Below are 18792 nucleotides of genomic sequence, written 5' to 3'. Positions count from 1 at the left end.
AAATGCTCAAGAAGAGATTTTGCCCGTTCACAGTCAGGCGCAGTCTCCCCCAGGTGATGACAAAATTTTGTTTAATATCTCAAAGATGCAATACCAGACTAAATACACCCAATATGAAGAAGTCTGATTTGATAAAGTAATATACTTTATGATTTCATCCCTTAAACAATAAAAGCCCTTGTACATTATATTCTCAAATTATTCTCTACATATATACATAATCAAAAGCACATTGTATTTCATTGGAAACTAAGTCTGAGATTCATCTCCCATTAACATATTGAGGACAAATTACTTGACAATTTTGGAAACAGAAGGAAAAAATTAAGAACATATACTGTTTTTAGGTATGCTTAGATATTTGACAGTAAGGCAACTTCTGTTCATGTTGAATAACTTGTAATACAGTACAATGTAATTTTTTTAAAAAAAAGGTTGTAGATTTTATAATTGCAAAAGCAAGCAGGATGGCAGCATGTAACTTCCTAACCAAGAAATGGTAGACCTGCACAACTGCTTGAGTGTGTCATGCATAGTGAGAAGTGGCAAGTTTCCCCAAATGTTCCTGTTCAGCTTTTTAATGTTTTAGCATAGCATTATCTAGAAGCCTACTCAGATGCTTGATAGGCTAGACTATTTTATTTTGTAAAAGCTGTAATTTTGTTCTTCAAAAGTGAGGACTTTTTTCAGAATTAGGCAAACACCAGCAAGTGATTTCCCCTCTCTTCGTACACAGAAATTTTCAGAGGAATTACTTGACCTGGGTTTACACTAAAAAAATGGATTCTCTGCACTTTGTGTTCCTTAAATCTCAGTATTAACTGTTTTTTAAGCCTGTTTTTCCTCCTGCTTTTTAGTTCCACAGCAATTTTACTCCAGAATTATGCTTATTTTTTATTATTTTTATTTCTAAAGAAGATGTTTTGGTTGAACCACTTAGTGTTTCTTGCTTCTAAAAGTATAATTATACATACCGATTTCCAGAGTTGGCTCACAGCGGCAGAAAGGGAAGAAGCAATTCTGTGATGACTGCCCTCCCCCAAAACCATTTTTGCAGAGACAGACTCAGCAAAAGCAGCCCCTTCTGCCTCCACAGGATGAAATGCCTTCTGTGGAGAGAAACATTGTGTTCACAGTTAAATCCAAATTCTGGGTTTTAAGCAGCTGGTTCACACACTGTGCTGAGCCTTTATATGGCTTATGTAGTTTTGGCTTAGCATGATGTATGAATCCAGCCATTATAATATATAATTCATGTTTAAGGCTTATCAAAGTGTGAAGCAAGCTATGATTTCTTCTTAAGGCATAAAAATGTCTTCCCTAAAATCTTAAACCTGCCACTGCACAGTAGTTAAAATAGCACTTTTATTTTGCTTTCGCTAGCAGTTTGTATTATGCAATCAAAAATAGCCTGGCACTATTTAGTTATTTTGTACTAATTTTGAAAGTAGTTACTATAAGCCCCAAAACACTTTGGAGTATGTCAAAGGGCTTATATGCAGCCCAAAGGATAGTAATGTATTGCAGACACTACTGAAACACTGTTTCAAACAGTGTGCAGGGCAATGTTAAAAATATGGAACTGTGGAAATCCAGCAAATAAGCAGGATTATCTGCACAATCAATCATATACAACTTTGAAACAGAACATTATTTATCAAAAAGTGGTCTGTGAATTGCAGCCTTTAGCACTCAGTTTTTTTTTCCAGAAAATTAGACTATGTTGCAACCACAAGTATTCAAATAAGCTCTTTGCTTCCCCAGTTGTTCTGCTTCAGAACTGCCATCAAATAAGATTGGCACGGGGATAAAGAGGGAAATAACTCTGCAACATCTGTTAAGGAAAAAAAAATCAGGACTTTTCATAGACCTGGGGGGGGCAGGAGGGCGGAGAGAAGGGGGTGTGTGAAGAAAGCAGAACTGAATGGTTGTAATGCAAGCTCTACTTCTTTTTCTATGTGCATCCTGAGGCTCCAGGCCTACAAGAAAGGGGGCAGGGCTTGCTTCACAATGGCTGAAATGCTGATACCATTTTGACAAGAATCTGGGAATTTTCTGCCTCTTGATCTGATTTCTAGAGAGGAATCCTCCGCCGCATAATTCCACTATCAAGCAGACAGCATTTTCTTCAAGAAAAAAAAAACTGAAGGGGATTCTTCAGATTTCAGTGTGTTCAAAATTAGTTTAATAGAACTAACCAAGCAGCAATTTAATTATGCAGACTCTCATATTTATCCTCCAACAAGGCATCCATTTTTCATTGAAACAGGAGAACTATGTACTTTGGCACATTATTCTACAGTGGCAGCCTATTGTTACAATAATTTTAAATAAACATTTTAGTGTTTCTAATCACATTAACAGAATATTATAGTTTCCCAATGCATGAAAATGGTGACGACCGCTGTTAATTAACATATATTTTAAAAACTAGGCTTAAGAACTTTGTAGTGTTCTAAACCGTACTGAGGAAAAGCCATTTAGAATAAAGTGCAGGAAAATAACACCTACTAATAAAAGCCCAGTTCAATAACTCCTAAATCTGACCTGAGTGTTTTCAGAAATAACATCTACAAGAATTTAAATCATGTCCATACCAAAAATATGACATTCAAAAAGTTACATCAAAGGTGATTTAAACAGAAGGTAAACAAAACTGCATATTCAAGATAGTTTAATATGTATTTTTGAATTAGAAATATCACTTCCTTAAATGATTAAAATTACTAATGTAATGATTTCCCCAATCACTGAATTACATTATTTACATATATAATACAGATTGACTGTAGCTGAAACTTTATTAAAATAAAATGTTTGATACAAAGGATTTGTTTCTTTATAACATAACTTTAGAGGGTTCCCAAACACCCATTTTAAAAGTAATTATCCTCTAGCATTATGCTATTTAAGTGCAAACAATCTTTTTAGAAAAACCTATGATTGTAGCATCCATCTTCCTGAATTACATTTGTGAAACCAGAAAGTAATGACTTTAATTTCCCATGAGAGCTTTTCAGGTTAACCATTTCTGAATTTAAAAAAAGCAGTGCAAAGAAAAAACTCAACAGTAATATTCTAATGTATAACACCATTAAACTTACTTGGATTTAAGAAACATTTTATTTTACAAGTGTAGATGTGTGTGAATGTAAGTATGTGATTAAATTACACTGAGAAATATAAAGCAATTGTGATTTTTAATTGTAGCACCAAAAGAAGCATTTTTAAGCAAAATTCTTCCTTAGGTGAGCAGCCTTCGAAGTATTAGATGTAAAAATATAACTCATTACAGAATTATTTTGTAAAACACTATGTGATTCACATAACACTCTGCCTTTTAAGAATTTGTGATGCTCTCTGGCTGAACAGCAGCTCCTGGTTCCATTGTCATTACTTCTTGTTCTGTGTTCAAAGGTTTGCTAGGAGGAGTGTGGTGGCTATACTACAGTTCCACTTGGAGAATTGGCCTGGTTTTGGGATGGCAAAACACCCTGCAAACAAAGCAGTTTACATTAATCCAGCAAGAGAATGCAACATTTACTTTGCTAAACACTTATGTTTGCAGATTTTTCTTGCAGAATATTTGCATACTAAATTTATAATTTTAGATCATATTGTTTAAAAATGTTAGTGAATAACTCTACTTGGATATAACAAAACAAGTTCCAAGACTTAGGACATGAAAAGAAGATTAAAGCAATAATGAGTTGGCATCTGCCATGACAAGCAAGAAGTCTAACAGCATCATGAAAACTGCTGCAAGTTTTCCCAAGCTGACTTCAGAAATATCCTCATGCATCTCACAGGAAATTCTTAAAATAGAGATTTCATGCTATATCAGATGTTGAGTTGATCAGAATCATAGAACACTTAGGTTTCTTTATGCAGAAAATGTGATAAAGCTGCACAGAATAGTGTCTTTTATGAACTTATAACATTAATAAAAGGAAATGAACTATAAATGTGTCTGCATTATAAAGCCTTGCTAGGAAAATTAGTTATTTGCTGATGTACTTTGCCTTTCAGATTATTTATATTCCTTGCAGTTTATAATTTGTACCCATAAAATACAATTACTCATAAGAAATTTTTACCAGACTGAGATTTTTATTAATGAATGGGTTTCCAATCTGATGCCTGAAATAGCAATTTGAAGATTCTCAGCCAATTTATGTACTCTTTAGACAGAAACAGATGCTTCAATCTATTTCATTTTTTTTTGTTAGATGAGGAAGGTGAACATTTCTGGCTTTGTCTGTTCACCTGACAGATACTCTGTTTTACTTCACAGATATGTAATTCATTCAAACATTACATGGAAAATCTCAAGGATATGAGCCATTTTAGTGAAGAATGCCCCTCCATGAATGAAACATAATGAGCAACTCTGCCCCAAATTTGATGCAAACTGTAGTTGCACTCCACTAATTTTTAAGCAACTAACGTGTCATATTTTCCTCTAACAATTGATTTTGTCTATGGTTTATGGCTTAATAAGCCATAGTTTTTGTGATCAGAAACTGATTCTTGAAGTTGAAAACAAGTTTAAAAATATGAGCAAGAGATAAATTTCTGTTATGCACACAAGCCTCTGACATTTCACAACTCTGCAAACAGTATAACATCAATAAAAGCTTTAAATGTTTGTGAATGGTGGGTAGGAATCCTTCATAATCTAAAATACAGACTTTTCAGATATTTTTCTTAGTTTGTATCACACAGCTACAGTTGGCCACACTCAAGTTTAAAGTCCACTTCTAATATAGAGTTACTTATATCTTTGGAATCTACAGGAGCTCTTTCTTGCTTTCTCCCAATAATGATAAAGTGCTAAAAAAAACAAGCATATTTTTGAACCCAGAAAGTTCTACAATTAACACTTGCCCTAAACAAGGTAAGGCAACAGAATTTGTTTCAACACTTTCATACACCAAAGATCTAGTACCTATTTTTAGCTAAGATGATATTTCTGGTAGAAGCCAGCAAAAAAAAGATAAACTGATTTAGCGCACACCCAATATGTTTTAAGGCTAGAAGTAAATAATTATTCTGCTAGGCATTCATTGTAATTACTTTGCCTGATACATCAGAAATTCAGCATGGAACTTTAGTCTCACTGCAGTAGTGATATTTAAACTCGGGAAAGGGTGTCAGTAAGAATGAACCCACTTTTTTTTAAAAAAAAAGTATAGCATGAACAAGAATTCAATAGAAGAAATGGGGAAAAAAGCAAATGTGAAATCAGATGCAATCTCTGTTTATTAATCTGTTAAGCACTTTACTGACAACAACTTCTCCAAGCTCCCTCCGCAAAGTAAAATCAGTGCTAACAGACAATTCAGTCTTGTGAGAAAGACATTACTGTGCAATTAAGAAATTTCTCTTCATATTTCCTGATCTCAGATATAACAATGTAATTGTATTATTTCCCTTTTTTCTCAAATAAGACATGTTTAATACCTCTATCAAGAGCAACTTAACATTCTACCTCTCATTTGCGGTGTATTTTTAAGTTATGTAAAACTATCATTTCAGGAATTTAATAAATATAACAGCAGGATCCTGATTATTCTAAACCACATATGCTGATAAAGTAGTAAGAATGGCTTATAAGTAACAAAAAAATAATTCCACAATCTTTCTGCAAATAACTTCCTAGTTTCCTTTTCCCTAGTTTTAAATTTTCTAAACATATATTTCTGCAAATGCTGTGCAAATACCTGGTTTTTTTTGGTTGTTTGACTAGATTTGTTTAATATCTTATGTTTGTCAGAGTGTAAGACTATTTATTGTAAAACATGTTTAAAAACAAATTTAAAAGATCATTAAGAAGTTCCAAACAAGCCAGATGAAATCTTAGTTCCATTCAGCTGAAAACCGGTCCAAGAAAAATCAGAAAAAAACTTGAACATCAGTTTTAGATTTATTGTTTCAAACGTATTATTTACCATTCAGCTATCAACAGATGCTAACTAACATACATCCTTGTTTAGTGACTGCAATTTGTTCTTTAAATTAAAAGCCAAATGGTTGTTAAGTAAACCATTTGATTGACAATGAAGATGCTGCAACAATTGTAGGGTGCTGCCATTTCATTTAAATAAAGTTCTCTTGTGCAGCAATGCCAGCATTACTCACATTCTGGCATTGTCAGGCACAGAAATTTGGTTATAACTGGTCAGAAAACAACTTTTTAAAAGAAATTACTACCAATACTACCATTTGTAAAAGCTTGCTAAATGAAGTAGCACTAAACAAGGAGAAAAACAGGAATAGTATTCTGGATACTCATAATTTATAATAGCAATCTTGATAAGAAGTTCCAACAATAACATTTTAAATTACTTAACTGTACTCTTACTAGATTTTGTCTTCTGATTCTGGTAAAATATCTACCATGAAAGATTAAACAAATCCCACTCACTAGAGGTTGTAAAAGTATCCCCCCCTCTTGTTTACTGAAAAAGGACCAACAATATAAAAATGTGAACCATCTAATTATCCTTGATAATTACTTCAGCTAAATTTAGCTTAATTTTTTTTCCAGCTGAACATTTCCTGGTGCACATATAGGTGGGCTGTGAGTATACAGTGGGCTGGCATGCTTAACATACAGATCAGAAATGAATTTAGTATTTATTGTGCATGCTTAATACACTAAAATGTTTTTGAGATCCTTACCAGAGAGAACATAAATAAATACTTTTTATTAGTACAACTTTGTCTTGTTAAATGATTTCATTGTTATGTACGGCAGAGGGAAATAAGATGCTTTTTTATCTGTGAAAGGGAAGAGCACATTCTCTTGAGATGGAACTAATTTTAAGAAATAACAATATTTTCTGAATCTATTTTTTTGTATATGCTTCTTTATCAAAGCACTTTTCATAATTTATCTTCATTAAAAAATGTTACAATTAAATTGCATTTTTTAAAATCAAGTATATATTTTAAAAATCAAGTATAAGTTGATTAACAAATAAAAACATGCATGCAGTACTATGAATAAGTCACGTAATTTTCTTGGTCAAATAAATATTCCAGTTGAAGAAGCAAGATTTAGACAAAAAATTATGCAAATAAGGTGGGTCTCTCCCTACACACACAAATAAAGATATAGAATTATAGATGAAGTCTGACAACATATAAAACAAAAGAACAAGATTAATTTGCTCTAAAATTAAGGGATTCATTTTGTTTAACATTAGGGGACTCATTTTATTTAATGTTAAATGAAACATCAGGTTCTGCATAAAAATTCCACTTCTAAAAGTAATTAACTGCACGTGTTTAATTCAAAAGTCGGGTAACTGTTGGGTCACTTTTAAAAGGAAGTCTAATCCCATATGACTAGACCCGTGTTTTATCACAGCAATCACACTTATATAAATACAATTTCTCTCTACACGCAGGGTATCACCACATAGCATTTAATTTAGGACAATGCAGCATACTCCCAGAGGGCAGTCACAGTATTTACAAAGTGTGCATTTTTCCCCATTGCTTGTCACCTCTGAAAGCTCTATGGCTTCCTTAACACAGACCAATCTATTTTAATATTAATCTAAATAATCTTCATAAACCATCTCTATGGCCTTATATATGAAATATATAGTTAGAACTTAAGCACAAGATAAATTTTACTATTGTGACAAGCTAAAACAACGTCTCATCTAGTGTTAGTGTTCTATGTCATCATGAAGAAATCGTTTTATTCACCTGTGACTTTTAAATAGTGCCTTACAATAACACAATAGTGAAGAGAATTACGTAGTCCCCACAAATAATTAGTACAGTGAACATGTTAGATGAAAAACTTGGGGTGTGTGTGTGTGTGTGTGTGTGTGTGAAATGTGCTTTGGAACTTCATTTTGAAAGTACCACTTTGAAAACACACCTTATTTTCCAAAATGATTAAAGCAATCCCACTAAAGCTAAAATTGGTCAGCAACATCTAGCAATGTCAGCAATCTATATGATAATTGATTCATATACTTAGGATTCTGCCAAATTAAGTTTTGGACTGCCTGTTTATGCACCTAATTCTGATAAGCAACTCATAGTGTTTAACTAATACAGGTGATAAATTAAAGAGCTCCTATAGAATCCAGAAGATATCAATTTTTCATTTCAATAGCTCTTTAGAAGATTTAGATAACCTTTTTCACCCCATGGTTCTGTCATTCAAACTGAAAATACCAATGTATCAGGTGTACCTTCAATTAATAACTGAACAGGATATACTTATATTAATATGATAAAAGAACTCTTAAACCAACATTTGAGATGGGTATGAAATACTCAAGAGATTGTATCATTCATTTAGGCTCATTTATAAAAACCGCAGTTACAGAAGCAGCAGTTACAGTGGCCAGTTTTTCAGAAAGCCGCCTGTTGCATTTAGTGAAGTATCAGCTGTGGCAAAACAACATTGCAACTTCAGGCATGAGAAGCACTACTGACAGTTAACTATATTTTACAATTCAGTCTCATTTTTTATTTAATGTCAGTATACAGAGGACAACCCCGGTAAGTTGTAACGTCAAGTATTTAGTAGGGTTCTTCAGCTGAAACAGTGACATAAAATGCTAAAAAATAAGCAGTATGAAACAAACATGATTTTTAAAAATTATAAATATATGAACAATACTTATTAAAGCTTCATTATTATTGCAACAGTCAATTTAGTTTAACAATTTATGTTAGAAAGGCTCTTATGAAATTTATTTAAATTGCCAAGAAATCAGATGGACGTTTATAAAGAAAATACATATGAATTTACTGTTGATTTTCACTATATCATTACAATTTTGTACAGTATAACCTAACGTGTCAGTCTTAACAAATTCATGTATACAGATTTCATAAATGCAGGGAAAAATCTTGCTTTTAAACTTTATACAAGTTATGTGACAATAAATTAGCTGGTTTTCTTTCTTTCAACATAATGCAGGCCAGCAGTTATTCTTTAGTAGCTTTAAAGTGATGGAAGGGAAACATACATGGTCTGTTCAAGTACATTACTTAGTTTCAAAAAAATCAAGCATTTCTGAAATGTTTTAGCATGACTCTTTTCTTTCTAATTTGGATTACCACATGGAGGCAATTACTCTTTTTTGGCTTCACAGAAGGAACTGGCTAATTTTTGACTGGGTATCATTAACTCATATTAATTCATCCCAATAATTTTGTATAAGAACTTTTCAAGGAATCCCCAGATCCTGTTTAAATCATTAAATCTAGCATTACGCCAATCACAGCTAGCACATTCTACAGCATTTTATATTTCCAGTCAATAAAACAATTTTGTCACACTCCAATATAGCATCACAAAATATCTGTACAATATTTTAGCACAGAATATTTTAGCACACTAAGTTAAATAACGATGCTGTAGTACAGTTGCTGATTATTGGAAAATGTTCTACAATTTAGATCTATTTTTTTTCTTGTACAACATGGTTCAAATAAACATAAATTTAATTGGATTTCATTATACAAATTGGTAAAACATTTACTCTGCCAGGGTATATGCTGCCAGTTCATTCAATTCAACCTTTATTGTTAGTCAAATCATACTAAGAATATGCAAAGATAATTAGCTGCAAGTTTCCTGAAAATTACAAGTGGTTAATAATAATCACGTTGGATAAAATCTGTCAATGAAGGCGATACCTGATAGAAATCTAGGTGTGACTAGCATCACAAAAGAAATCCAAGAACTTTCTTGCTGTCTCTACCAGACAAGCAAAGAATTGGTCAAAAGATTCATGAGCAACTTAACTTTCTTAGTGATGCAATACATTTTTTTTACAAAGCATTACTGAGAAACTTTCATGCCAGTAGAATAGGCAGCTTTCCCATAAATCAGCACAGTTCTAAAATGTTGCTTTTATGTGCAACATGACTTTACTGTGTGCTTTTATTGAACACAATATGTTACATTTTAACATGTGTCTGAACTGTATTTTGAAAAAGAAAGGACTCGAGGAAGCTCAAAACATGTGAATGCAGAGTAAGAAAATCTAAGGCTGTAGTGTAAATCTTACTCCAATCTATCAGTGTTTCTTTCTAACTTATGGGTTCCTGATACTGAAACCAGAATTAGATACTTCAGCCAAGGCAGAGAGCAGCCAGACCAAAACAGTTTATTCTCATGAATAAATACTAATCTAATCTGTTATTCTGTTATCCTTGCTGCACCAGTCTGGCAAAGGGGGGGGGGAGCGGGGACAGAAAAGGCTGGCTCAGTAGCAATGAAAATTCAAAATGCAAAATTGGTTGAGTCTTTTTCCTCAACCTGGAAGTTTGTGACCCTTTTATCCAACTGAAATCTTCTGACAAAGGCAGAAAATAATTTTAGCAGCAGAAAATGGATGAGTGGAAACTATATGCTAGAATCACAAACAGTGCAGGAATACAGCAGCTTTAAAGGCTTTAAAATGAAGCTAAAGGGACCTAGGATAAGATAAATGTAGGCAGTGTTTAAACCGGGAGGGAGGGGGGAGAAATATGTTTACCATTGTTTTGAAGATTAATTAAATAGGCATAGAGTTTAATTAAGTGCTCTCCTATAAAACAAAAAGCAAGGTTTCTGTTACAATGACCACCCTGGCCAGAACCCTGTAAACATATCACCTAATTTGCTAGTTTAGGCCAGCTAAGTAAGCTCACCAACTGCAAAATAAAGAATAACAACAGCAATAAGAAACCCATCCTAAGTAAACGCATCCTAAATAAAATGGCATTTACAACAGTGTGCAATATTAGTTTTCAGAGACCTCATGAATACTATCAGCATGAAACTTACCTTAAAGATTTCTGCATTTGCCAAATATAGAAATCCTAGCTTTTGATACTGCATACTCTTATCTCTGAAATATTTGAAATGTCTTCCAAATTAAACTGTTGCTATATGCAAGTTGTACTAATTAGTTCACTTCAGCTCCTTTAAGAATCTCAACCTAATAAAAATGGAAGCAACCTAACAGCCAGTGTTAAATTACTTTGGAATTTCTGGTACATTAAACAGAGGGGCAATAATTTCCCATTTCATCAATACACACCTGAAAAATCACTATTAGCTTTCTTTGGCCCCTGCATAGACTAAGATGGAAATTATCTTAACGGAAATGAATAAAGTATAAGGTTTTATCCTCATAATTTGCTTCTCTCATCCACATGAAAATGTCACATTTTTAGATTGTCTATCCAAGATAAGGCATACAGGAAAGACCACATATAAGAACGTGTTTGTTAAGAATTTAACGAATAAAATTTTATTACACATTACAGAGCAATAATGAAACTCTAAGTCCCAATAGGCTTTGATTTCTATTGGAAGAACTCTACTTGCAATAATTTTCTGAAGTTTGTTCACTCCAGGAATTGACAACTGTCAAATACTTCATGGCTTATTCTCTGGAAGATGTTTTAAAAGCGCTACATCTCTAAAAAAAAGTCAACCATCAGCCATTTCAGATATCATTTTCTCTAGCTTGCCCAATAACAAATGAGATTGTGCTAGTTTTGATTCTAGCTCCAGCTCTATTGTGTTGGACTATATAACAAAAGATTTCCCCAAAGCCTTATACATGGCTACATAAGGAATCACAGTTTGTGGAAGCTGAGCCCAGGATGGCCAAGTGAGTGCACAGAAATCACCTCAAGTTTTTTTTTTTTTAAAAATCTTAGCTACAGCCTTCAAATTGCCAATAAACATCGAAGTCAACCTTTATCAGCATAAAGTGCTAAAAATTTAAATATCTAATTTTGTTAAATATGAAATAAAACATTACCACTGCCAGATTTAAGCCTATGGATTTAATGAATAATGCATGAGTTAAAAATACTGTTAACATGAAAATAATTTGAAGTGACAAGGAAAATTATGGGATGGGGATACATTCTGCTAAGGGACTTTTGTGATCTTAAACACAAAAATACTTGAAGAAGTTAATATTAAAAGTCAAGAATATTACAATGCATATTTAATATCAATTTATTCAAATTTTAAATGGAGACACTATAAATTATCCTGATCTCTGTAGAATTAAAAACCCATCTATGAATAGCTTTCAAAAAAGGTGAGAACGTATTCTGTTTATTGACTCCTATTAGTGAACTATTTGAAACTCTGCTGTCTAAAATATCACACTAGATCAAATTATAGTCTAGGAAAGCTATATTCCTGAATGCCCTTGCAACTTTACTCTCAGTAATTTAGATTTGTTTCAATTATGTTTATATAAAAATAGTTTTGAAAATATAAGAAACCTATCACTGACACTTTGGATACACAACACATCTCTGGCTGGAAGGCAACTGTATTTCAAAAGGACTTCACCTAGGCCAGACACTTCAAATTGTTCAGAAATACGGCATGCAGTATCCAAAAGTATGGCTCTGAGGAAATAATTTTTACATTAAGCGTAAAGATTGTTTATATTCAACATTCACTTATGTTTTGAGGAAAAAAAACTACCTATTCAAGTTCTATTTCTTTGATGCAGCATTAAGGATTAAAACTTACCACTTTACCAGGCCTTGCCCATGTGCAAATAAATCCCTCCTGACAAGCAGTGACTATACAGTCTTCAAGAAAAATTAACACAGTCAGTCTTTCATGTGCTATCTTTTTACAGATAAGAGGCTCTAACAAAGGAACATCTTCCATTCTGGGGCACAGAGGCGTTCCCAAAGTTTTTGCTGGGTCTGTTTTGGTTTTAGTAACTAGATTCAGTTTGTCACTGCTCTTACTAGATATATGTCCCATACTATGATTTCGCTTATGATCTTTTTCATGGTGTTTTTCCTTTCGGTCATGTAATGATAAGGTTGCAAACTTACTAACACCAGAGGCAATGGCACCATCCATGACACTGCTTTTGCTGCCAGAATTGGAAACTGCAGAATGTGGAAGGCTGTTGGAACGTGGAAGAGGAGGTGGTACAGAGTTTCCAGGTGTTGTGATGCTATTTCCATTACTTCCTGGGTTAGCTCCACCACTTCCTGTGGGGGGACTTGTGGCAGTCATGACATTTGTATGTGTCCTTGCTCTTGAGAGGGGCTGGTGTGGGAAGAGGATGTCTTCTGTTAGGTCCCATAAACATAGCTGTGTGTCCTGACCTACTGAGCCAAACCTATACGTTACACTTACTGGGCGACTCTCTGTAGAGTTCCTTTTTGATAATCTTGACTGCGTGCTATTTGCTCGATCTCGTCCAAAATGGAGGAGGTCTTGGAAGTCCTCGTCGCTGCCGCTGAATTCCATTGGGTCATTTTCTTCTACACTGGTTGTATATGGATCAAAGGCCACAACACTGACCCATGATTTGTGCCCATGGCCTCTAGCTATCACTCGACAGTCCACAAAAGACCAGACAGTCACCAAATCATCCTCTCCACCTGTTACAATGTATTTTCCATCTGGGCTCCAACATGCACACAGCAGTCCTCCAAAGTAGCTTTTCATTGTACCATGCAACTCAACTGAATCAAAGTTAAATACACGAAGAAAGCCATCTTGACTTACGCATGCCAAGAATTTTCCATCTGGAGAAAAACCAAATTCATTTAGGGCACCTTCACCTACTGTCCATTTAAGTAAAGGGTTTCGTGTAGATTTACTTTTGCATGTATGAACTGCAAAACTTTCTCCTTGTTTAAGTAGCTGATAGTGAGGAGCTGTGGTACCACAGTTGTGTTCCACGTTATATAAGTACATATTGCCACTGGAATGAGCTACTAGGAAAAGACTTTCTGAACCAGGCACCCATTTTACACAAGTTACTCTGGACTTGTCTATTAGTCTCTGAAAAGCAAAAAGAAAAATATAGTTATCACAGTTCTGTATCATTCATGTAATATTAATTCTTTGTCAAAAATACATATTTCTTCTTGAAGACAACTCATTATGATTTTGAATTATATTAAAAAGAATATCTTTCTTATAAATATGAACAACTTGCCAGATTTGTCATTAACATTTTAGTATAAAATCAGGCTCAGAAAATTAAACATATTCCAAAGAAAAAATACTAATCTACTAAATTCTGACTTAGATGTAGAGGTTTTCTGATCTGAAATGAAATTTTAGACACTGAAAGCCTCTTTCCCCTCCTCTCCCTCCCTTCCTTGATTTGAACCTATGTACTAAATTTTCCAATATTTTTAAAACTATTACAGTATTTGATTCATTATTCATTTCAAGCGATATAAGCCAATTTTTAAAGGCAGCTAAAATAACAAAATTGCTTCTTTCTCCAAAACAGTATCATACGGTTTTAACTGGGATATAAATTTCATAGGTGTGTTCTGGAGCTCTTAACAAAGAGGTGTCATAGTGGACAACCATCAGGATGTCTATGTCTATATATAAAAACTAAATAAGTTTATACCTGTCCTGTGAAAGCAACAAAGCCTTATTTCATGGGGGGGAAAAAAACCCAAAATTCACTGAAGCAATGCTCTGAAGTTGTACAAAATTACGATATTACCAACACTTGAGCTTTAAGATCTCTTTATCAAGTAGGATGACTGAAGAATAAAATGAATAATTAATTAAAATTAAAAATAAAGAATTGGAAAACATATCCTTGTGCCATTTTCTCAACATAATTAGGATAGAAAATTTTAATTATAATCAAAAATCTGTAACTCATTACACCTAACAATGTAAATTAATATTCCAAAATCATCCACCCACCATTTTAATTTAAACCAACTTCCCTTATGAAAAGGTTTTGAAATTAAAAATCCTGAAATGATTTCATACAATTTAAACTGGCCTCAATAAAAATACTGCCTCAATGCATTTAGAATTATTCAAGTTACAATATACTTGGATTAATTTATATAGCTGTTGTAATATTTAGAGAAGCATGAAATAGAATAATTCCATCTCAGCATTTTTTCTTCTTCAATTTTTTAAAAAATTTAGAATAGACAGCATGAGAGTATTATGTTTTATTGTACAACTGGAACTAAATAGGCTATATTTATAAATGAGTAAGTAGGTGGCAAAATGCTAGTTTCTCCTTGTCAGGAGCTACAATTTTTGGTACTGATTGAGAGTTAAAGGAAAAGCTGTAATGAAACCTTTGGGAAGGACAGTCTTGAATTATAGTTTAGCAGATAAACTGATACAATCTGTAAGAGTCCCTACCGTAAATTATGAATAAAAGATAAAATCAGTGAATAGATAATAGTGATAGAGGGGAGAAGAGGGTGTTTAAACAAAATTGTTTAAACAATTTTTGTGCTATGAAAGCTGGCATAATTTGCAATTTCTTGGAAAACGTAAATTGATTTTTATCGTTTCAATTTCTATGGTACTTTTTTATAGAATGAAAAGATTGTTTTAGTTGTTCACAATTTTGAGAAAAAGTAGCATTTTAGATTCTAATCTCACTGAAAGATTATTTCCTACCTGAAGTCTCTCAAAAGCTCCTTAAGGAACCAAATCAAAAAGAAACGAAAATCTTTCCTCTATCCTTTCCTCTCACAAAACTATGTGAGATGAATTTCCCTTCTCTTCTCCTCTCACTGCAAGCATTTGCCCAACAGTTTATACCCCATTTTGATGGACTGTAATAATTGAGAAATAGTTTGGATGAGAAGAATTGTCTGTCAACAGATTACCTTTCACTGACAGAATGCCACAATTGAACAATAATCTAATAGCTAAACCTACCCTGTTGTTATCTAAACAATGTACATGAAAAATATTGTTCATGCCAAGGCTCATTTTTCATAGCATTTAAACAAGCAAAAAAATCTCCTAAAAACACACATTCGTGCAGGCTTTCTGCACATATCTATTTTATTATTATCTTCTATTCATTAAACATGAAACTCACAAATAACAGTGACTAATGCTAATGGTTATTATTATTATTGTTGTTGTTGTTGTTATTGTTATTGTTATTATTGTTATTATTATTATTATTATCTGCAATAGATTTCTAACCATGTTTACAAACTATCTTAGCAAATTCAATGAAGCATATAGAATGCTAATTAAAACTGGGGAACAATGCAGCTTCATGACAGAGGAATAATTATCACTGGTATAAACCGACCACAACCGAACCCTTATCTACCTTAGCATAGTACTCTTGCATTTTTCATTGTAAGGATAGGAAGTTGGAGGAATGGCTGGAAGAAAAGCCAATATACCCATTTTGCAGTAGTACTATAAATATAAACTGTTCTATTCAATTTTCCCCAGCGCAGATTGTTTCCAAGTAAAAAATAATTATGCCACACATGAAGAAAATGTTATAAAGAATGCAAGCTCATTTGCATGCACCAAGATTGAGATATTCACTTACTTCTTCATTAAATAACTTGCTAGTTTCTTTTTTAATAGGATCTATTAGCTGCACCTGTCCTGCAGAGAAGCCCACTAGAAGAGAAACACTTTCTGCTGTGGCTGTTAAATGATTGAAGTCATGACATGTAGGTTGCGTTCCTTTGTATATTCTTTTATCTATTGGTTTACTCAAATCAGCAGCCTGCAAGAAAGATTGAAATTGGGATTAGCAACGGTTAATTCAGCTTAAAATGCTAACTCTTGGCTCTTTGCTAAGAGAAAAAGCAAATCAACTATTTATAGTAACCAAGGCAGATTTAAAAAGCAGAACTTTTTAAGAACCAGCCTTGTCCTTATTCAATCATGTATTAAAGATTTGCCAAATTTTTGTATAATTAGGGATTACTGTTTTCTTAACTCTCAACAGGGAGTTGGTGTATTTCTGCCACAAACTGTTGTTAATAGCCATGTTTTGTAATTAAAGTTCATATCTGCATTTTGCAGATGAAACACACATTCATAAAAAATATGTACACAGATTATGCATATGAAGTACAAGAGGTAACTCTACTCTTTATAATATTTTCACTATAAATACAAACAATGAACTTTTTACCACATCTTTATAAGCATTTGTGAATCTAGATGACAAATGCAGTTCCTGGCAGGTGGTGAAATTTGGTTAACCAATTAAAGCAAATATTTCAAGAACTAATTAAATCTCTGTATTGAGTAGGACATCTTCCCACTACGGCAGATGAATTGGAACAGATTATCAATTATTACAGTGCATAAAAATGTTTTGTATATAGGCAATGCAACCCTCAGTATCCACTATAAACCTACTAAATTTCATACTCTTGTAACTATTTTATTTTTAAACCACCACATGAAATTGTGACTATTGTAATTGTTAAGCTGGGTGACAAGCTCCCGAATTGCAATTACACGACCATGGAACAACTACATCTCTGAGGACTCCTCATTCAATCCCATGGTAACTTCAAAGAGTGGACACTAAATGAGAACTACCTGTATATACTTCAATGTTGCTTCAAGTACTAATAGTATTGCAAATTCTTTTTGAAATCTGAGGATCAGATAACTCCCCTGCCTCTCTCTCATTACAGTACATATCCAACCCAACATCTGAAATACACACACAAATTCCCTGCTCATTCCCTATGAATGATATGTGTTTTCCTCAATCTCGGGTCCTCTACCAGAGGTCTCAAAGTTTGAGGATCCTCTGTCTTTTAGCTGTTCCCCAGCACTGTACTCTTCTGGACAGAGACCTCTGACACCATTCCTGGATTCTGTTGGAACCACTCTCCCAGCTTAGTAGTCACAAACCCAAATATTCCTACCACCACTGGGACCACTTTTGAACTTTACTCTCCACATCAACTCCACATCAGGCCTTGGTCCTTCTCCAGCTCTATTCCTAAAGTTGTTGTCACTTGGCACTGTTACATCACCATTGAGGTCTTCTGATATTTATCTATTACCTCAATGTCTGGTTGACTGGCTAATCTCTGCCTGTCTGGATCTCGCAGTCCTAGAGAATGCTCTATTATTCAGTGTAACTTTATGGGGAACCTCTCATCTGGACTTGGGAGGGTTTGCCAATCATCGTCTGACAGCCCTTTTTAAGGTGACCTGGCCCTTGTGGGGAAAGATAGGGCTCAGCACCATCATCATACTGCTGGGAAGAATATCTAACTGGCAAAAACTGAGGTCTTGTCAGATTTGGATTGCGATGCCTGCTGCATGGACTTACTGGGTTATCTGTAGTAAGTTTGACTCTGTGATTCCTAAGGAAGTTGACAGGGTTTTCATATCATTTTATCCTGATCAGCTGCTTTTATCTACATGTCTATCTTTGATGGTTAAAGCCATACAGGAGGTAAATGATGGCTTGGTCCATGTCCTGGTGTTGGCTTTCTTCAGTGAAGAGGCATTCCCTTTGTCCTTGAATGAGGCTGTAATGTACTCTCTCTTCAAGAAGCTTTTACAAGACCAGATCCTGGAATTTACTATGCTGTCACCATTGACAGAGAAGGCAATATTCTGCAGGGAATATTACTATACAATAGAATTGTAGAATATTTATTGCAATAAACATTGTAGTAAAGTGCAAGGATAAAGGTCAATGAATAGAGAACCTGATGTGACTGGACAGCTCTGAACCAAGAGGGCCTAAATGCAGGAATTGGAGAAGAGAAAAAATGCTTTTAAAAAGTAGGGAAAGCTTCGGATGTAATGGGTTCTAGAATTCTTTGAACCCTTTTATTTATTATATTTACTTACCATTAAATCAAACTTACCAGTGGTACTATGCTGTACAAATAAAACTCAAAACACAATAAAATCAAATTTAAACATAAAATTGATAAAAATAAGAACTATTAACTAACTAATAGAACAGAAGCAATTATAGTCATGGCACTAACCCTAATTTACACAGCAGGAAA

At 33.7% G+C, this 18792-nt stretch overlaps 1 protein-coding gene across 3 annotated transcripts in view; it reads right to left on the bottom strand.

The window, feature by feature from the left end:
- WDR20 (WD repeat domain 20) overlaps nt 1-18792 on the bottom strand; it is a 49080-nt gene that overhangs the window by 11549 nt on the left and 18739 nt on the right. For 2 of the 3 annotated variants that reach the window (XM_026698520.2, XM_026698519.2), the window contains exons 2-4: nt 16338-16520; nt 12536-13816; nt 975-1109 (exon numbers count right to left, since the gene is read on the bottom strand). In XM_026698520.2, the coding sequence (XP_026554305.1) occupies nt 975-1109; nt 12536-13816; nt 16338-16520 (1599 nt within the window). Of the gene's footprint in view, nt 1-974; nt 1110-2162; nt 3495-12535; nt 13817-16337; nt 16521-18792 lie in introns of those variants that run through there. The other variant, XM_026698521.2, reaches the window with a different exon arrangement.

The sequence above is a fragment of the Pseudonaja textilis genome, chromosome 1 (genome assembly GCF_049901715.1).
Source record: "Pseudonaja textilis isolate UNSWEBS1 chromosome 1, rPseTex1.2, whole genome shotgun sequence".
NCBI classification, from domain to species: domain Eukaryota; kingdom Metazoa; phylum Chordata; class Lepidosauria; order Squamata; family Elapidae; genus Pseudonaja; species Pseudonaja textilis.
This window is presented reverse-complemented; position numbering and strand designations above follow the sequence as displayed.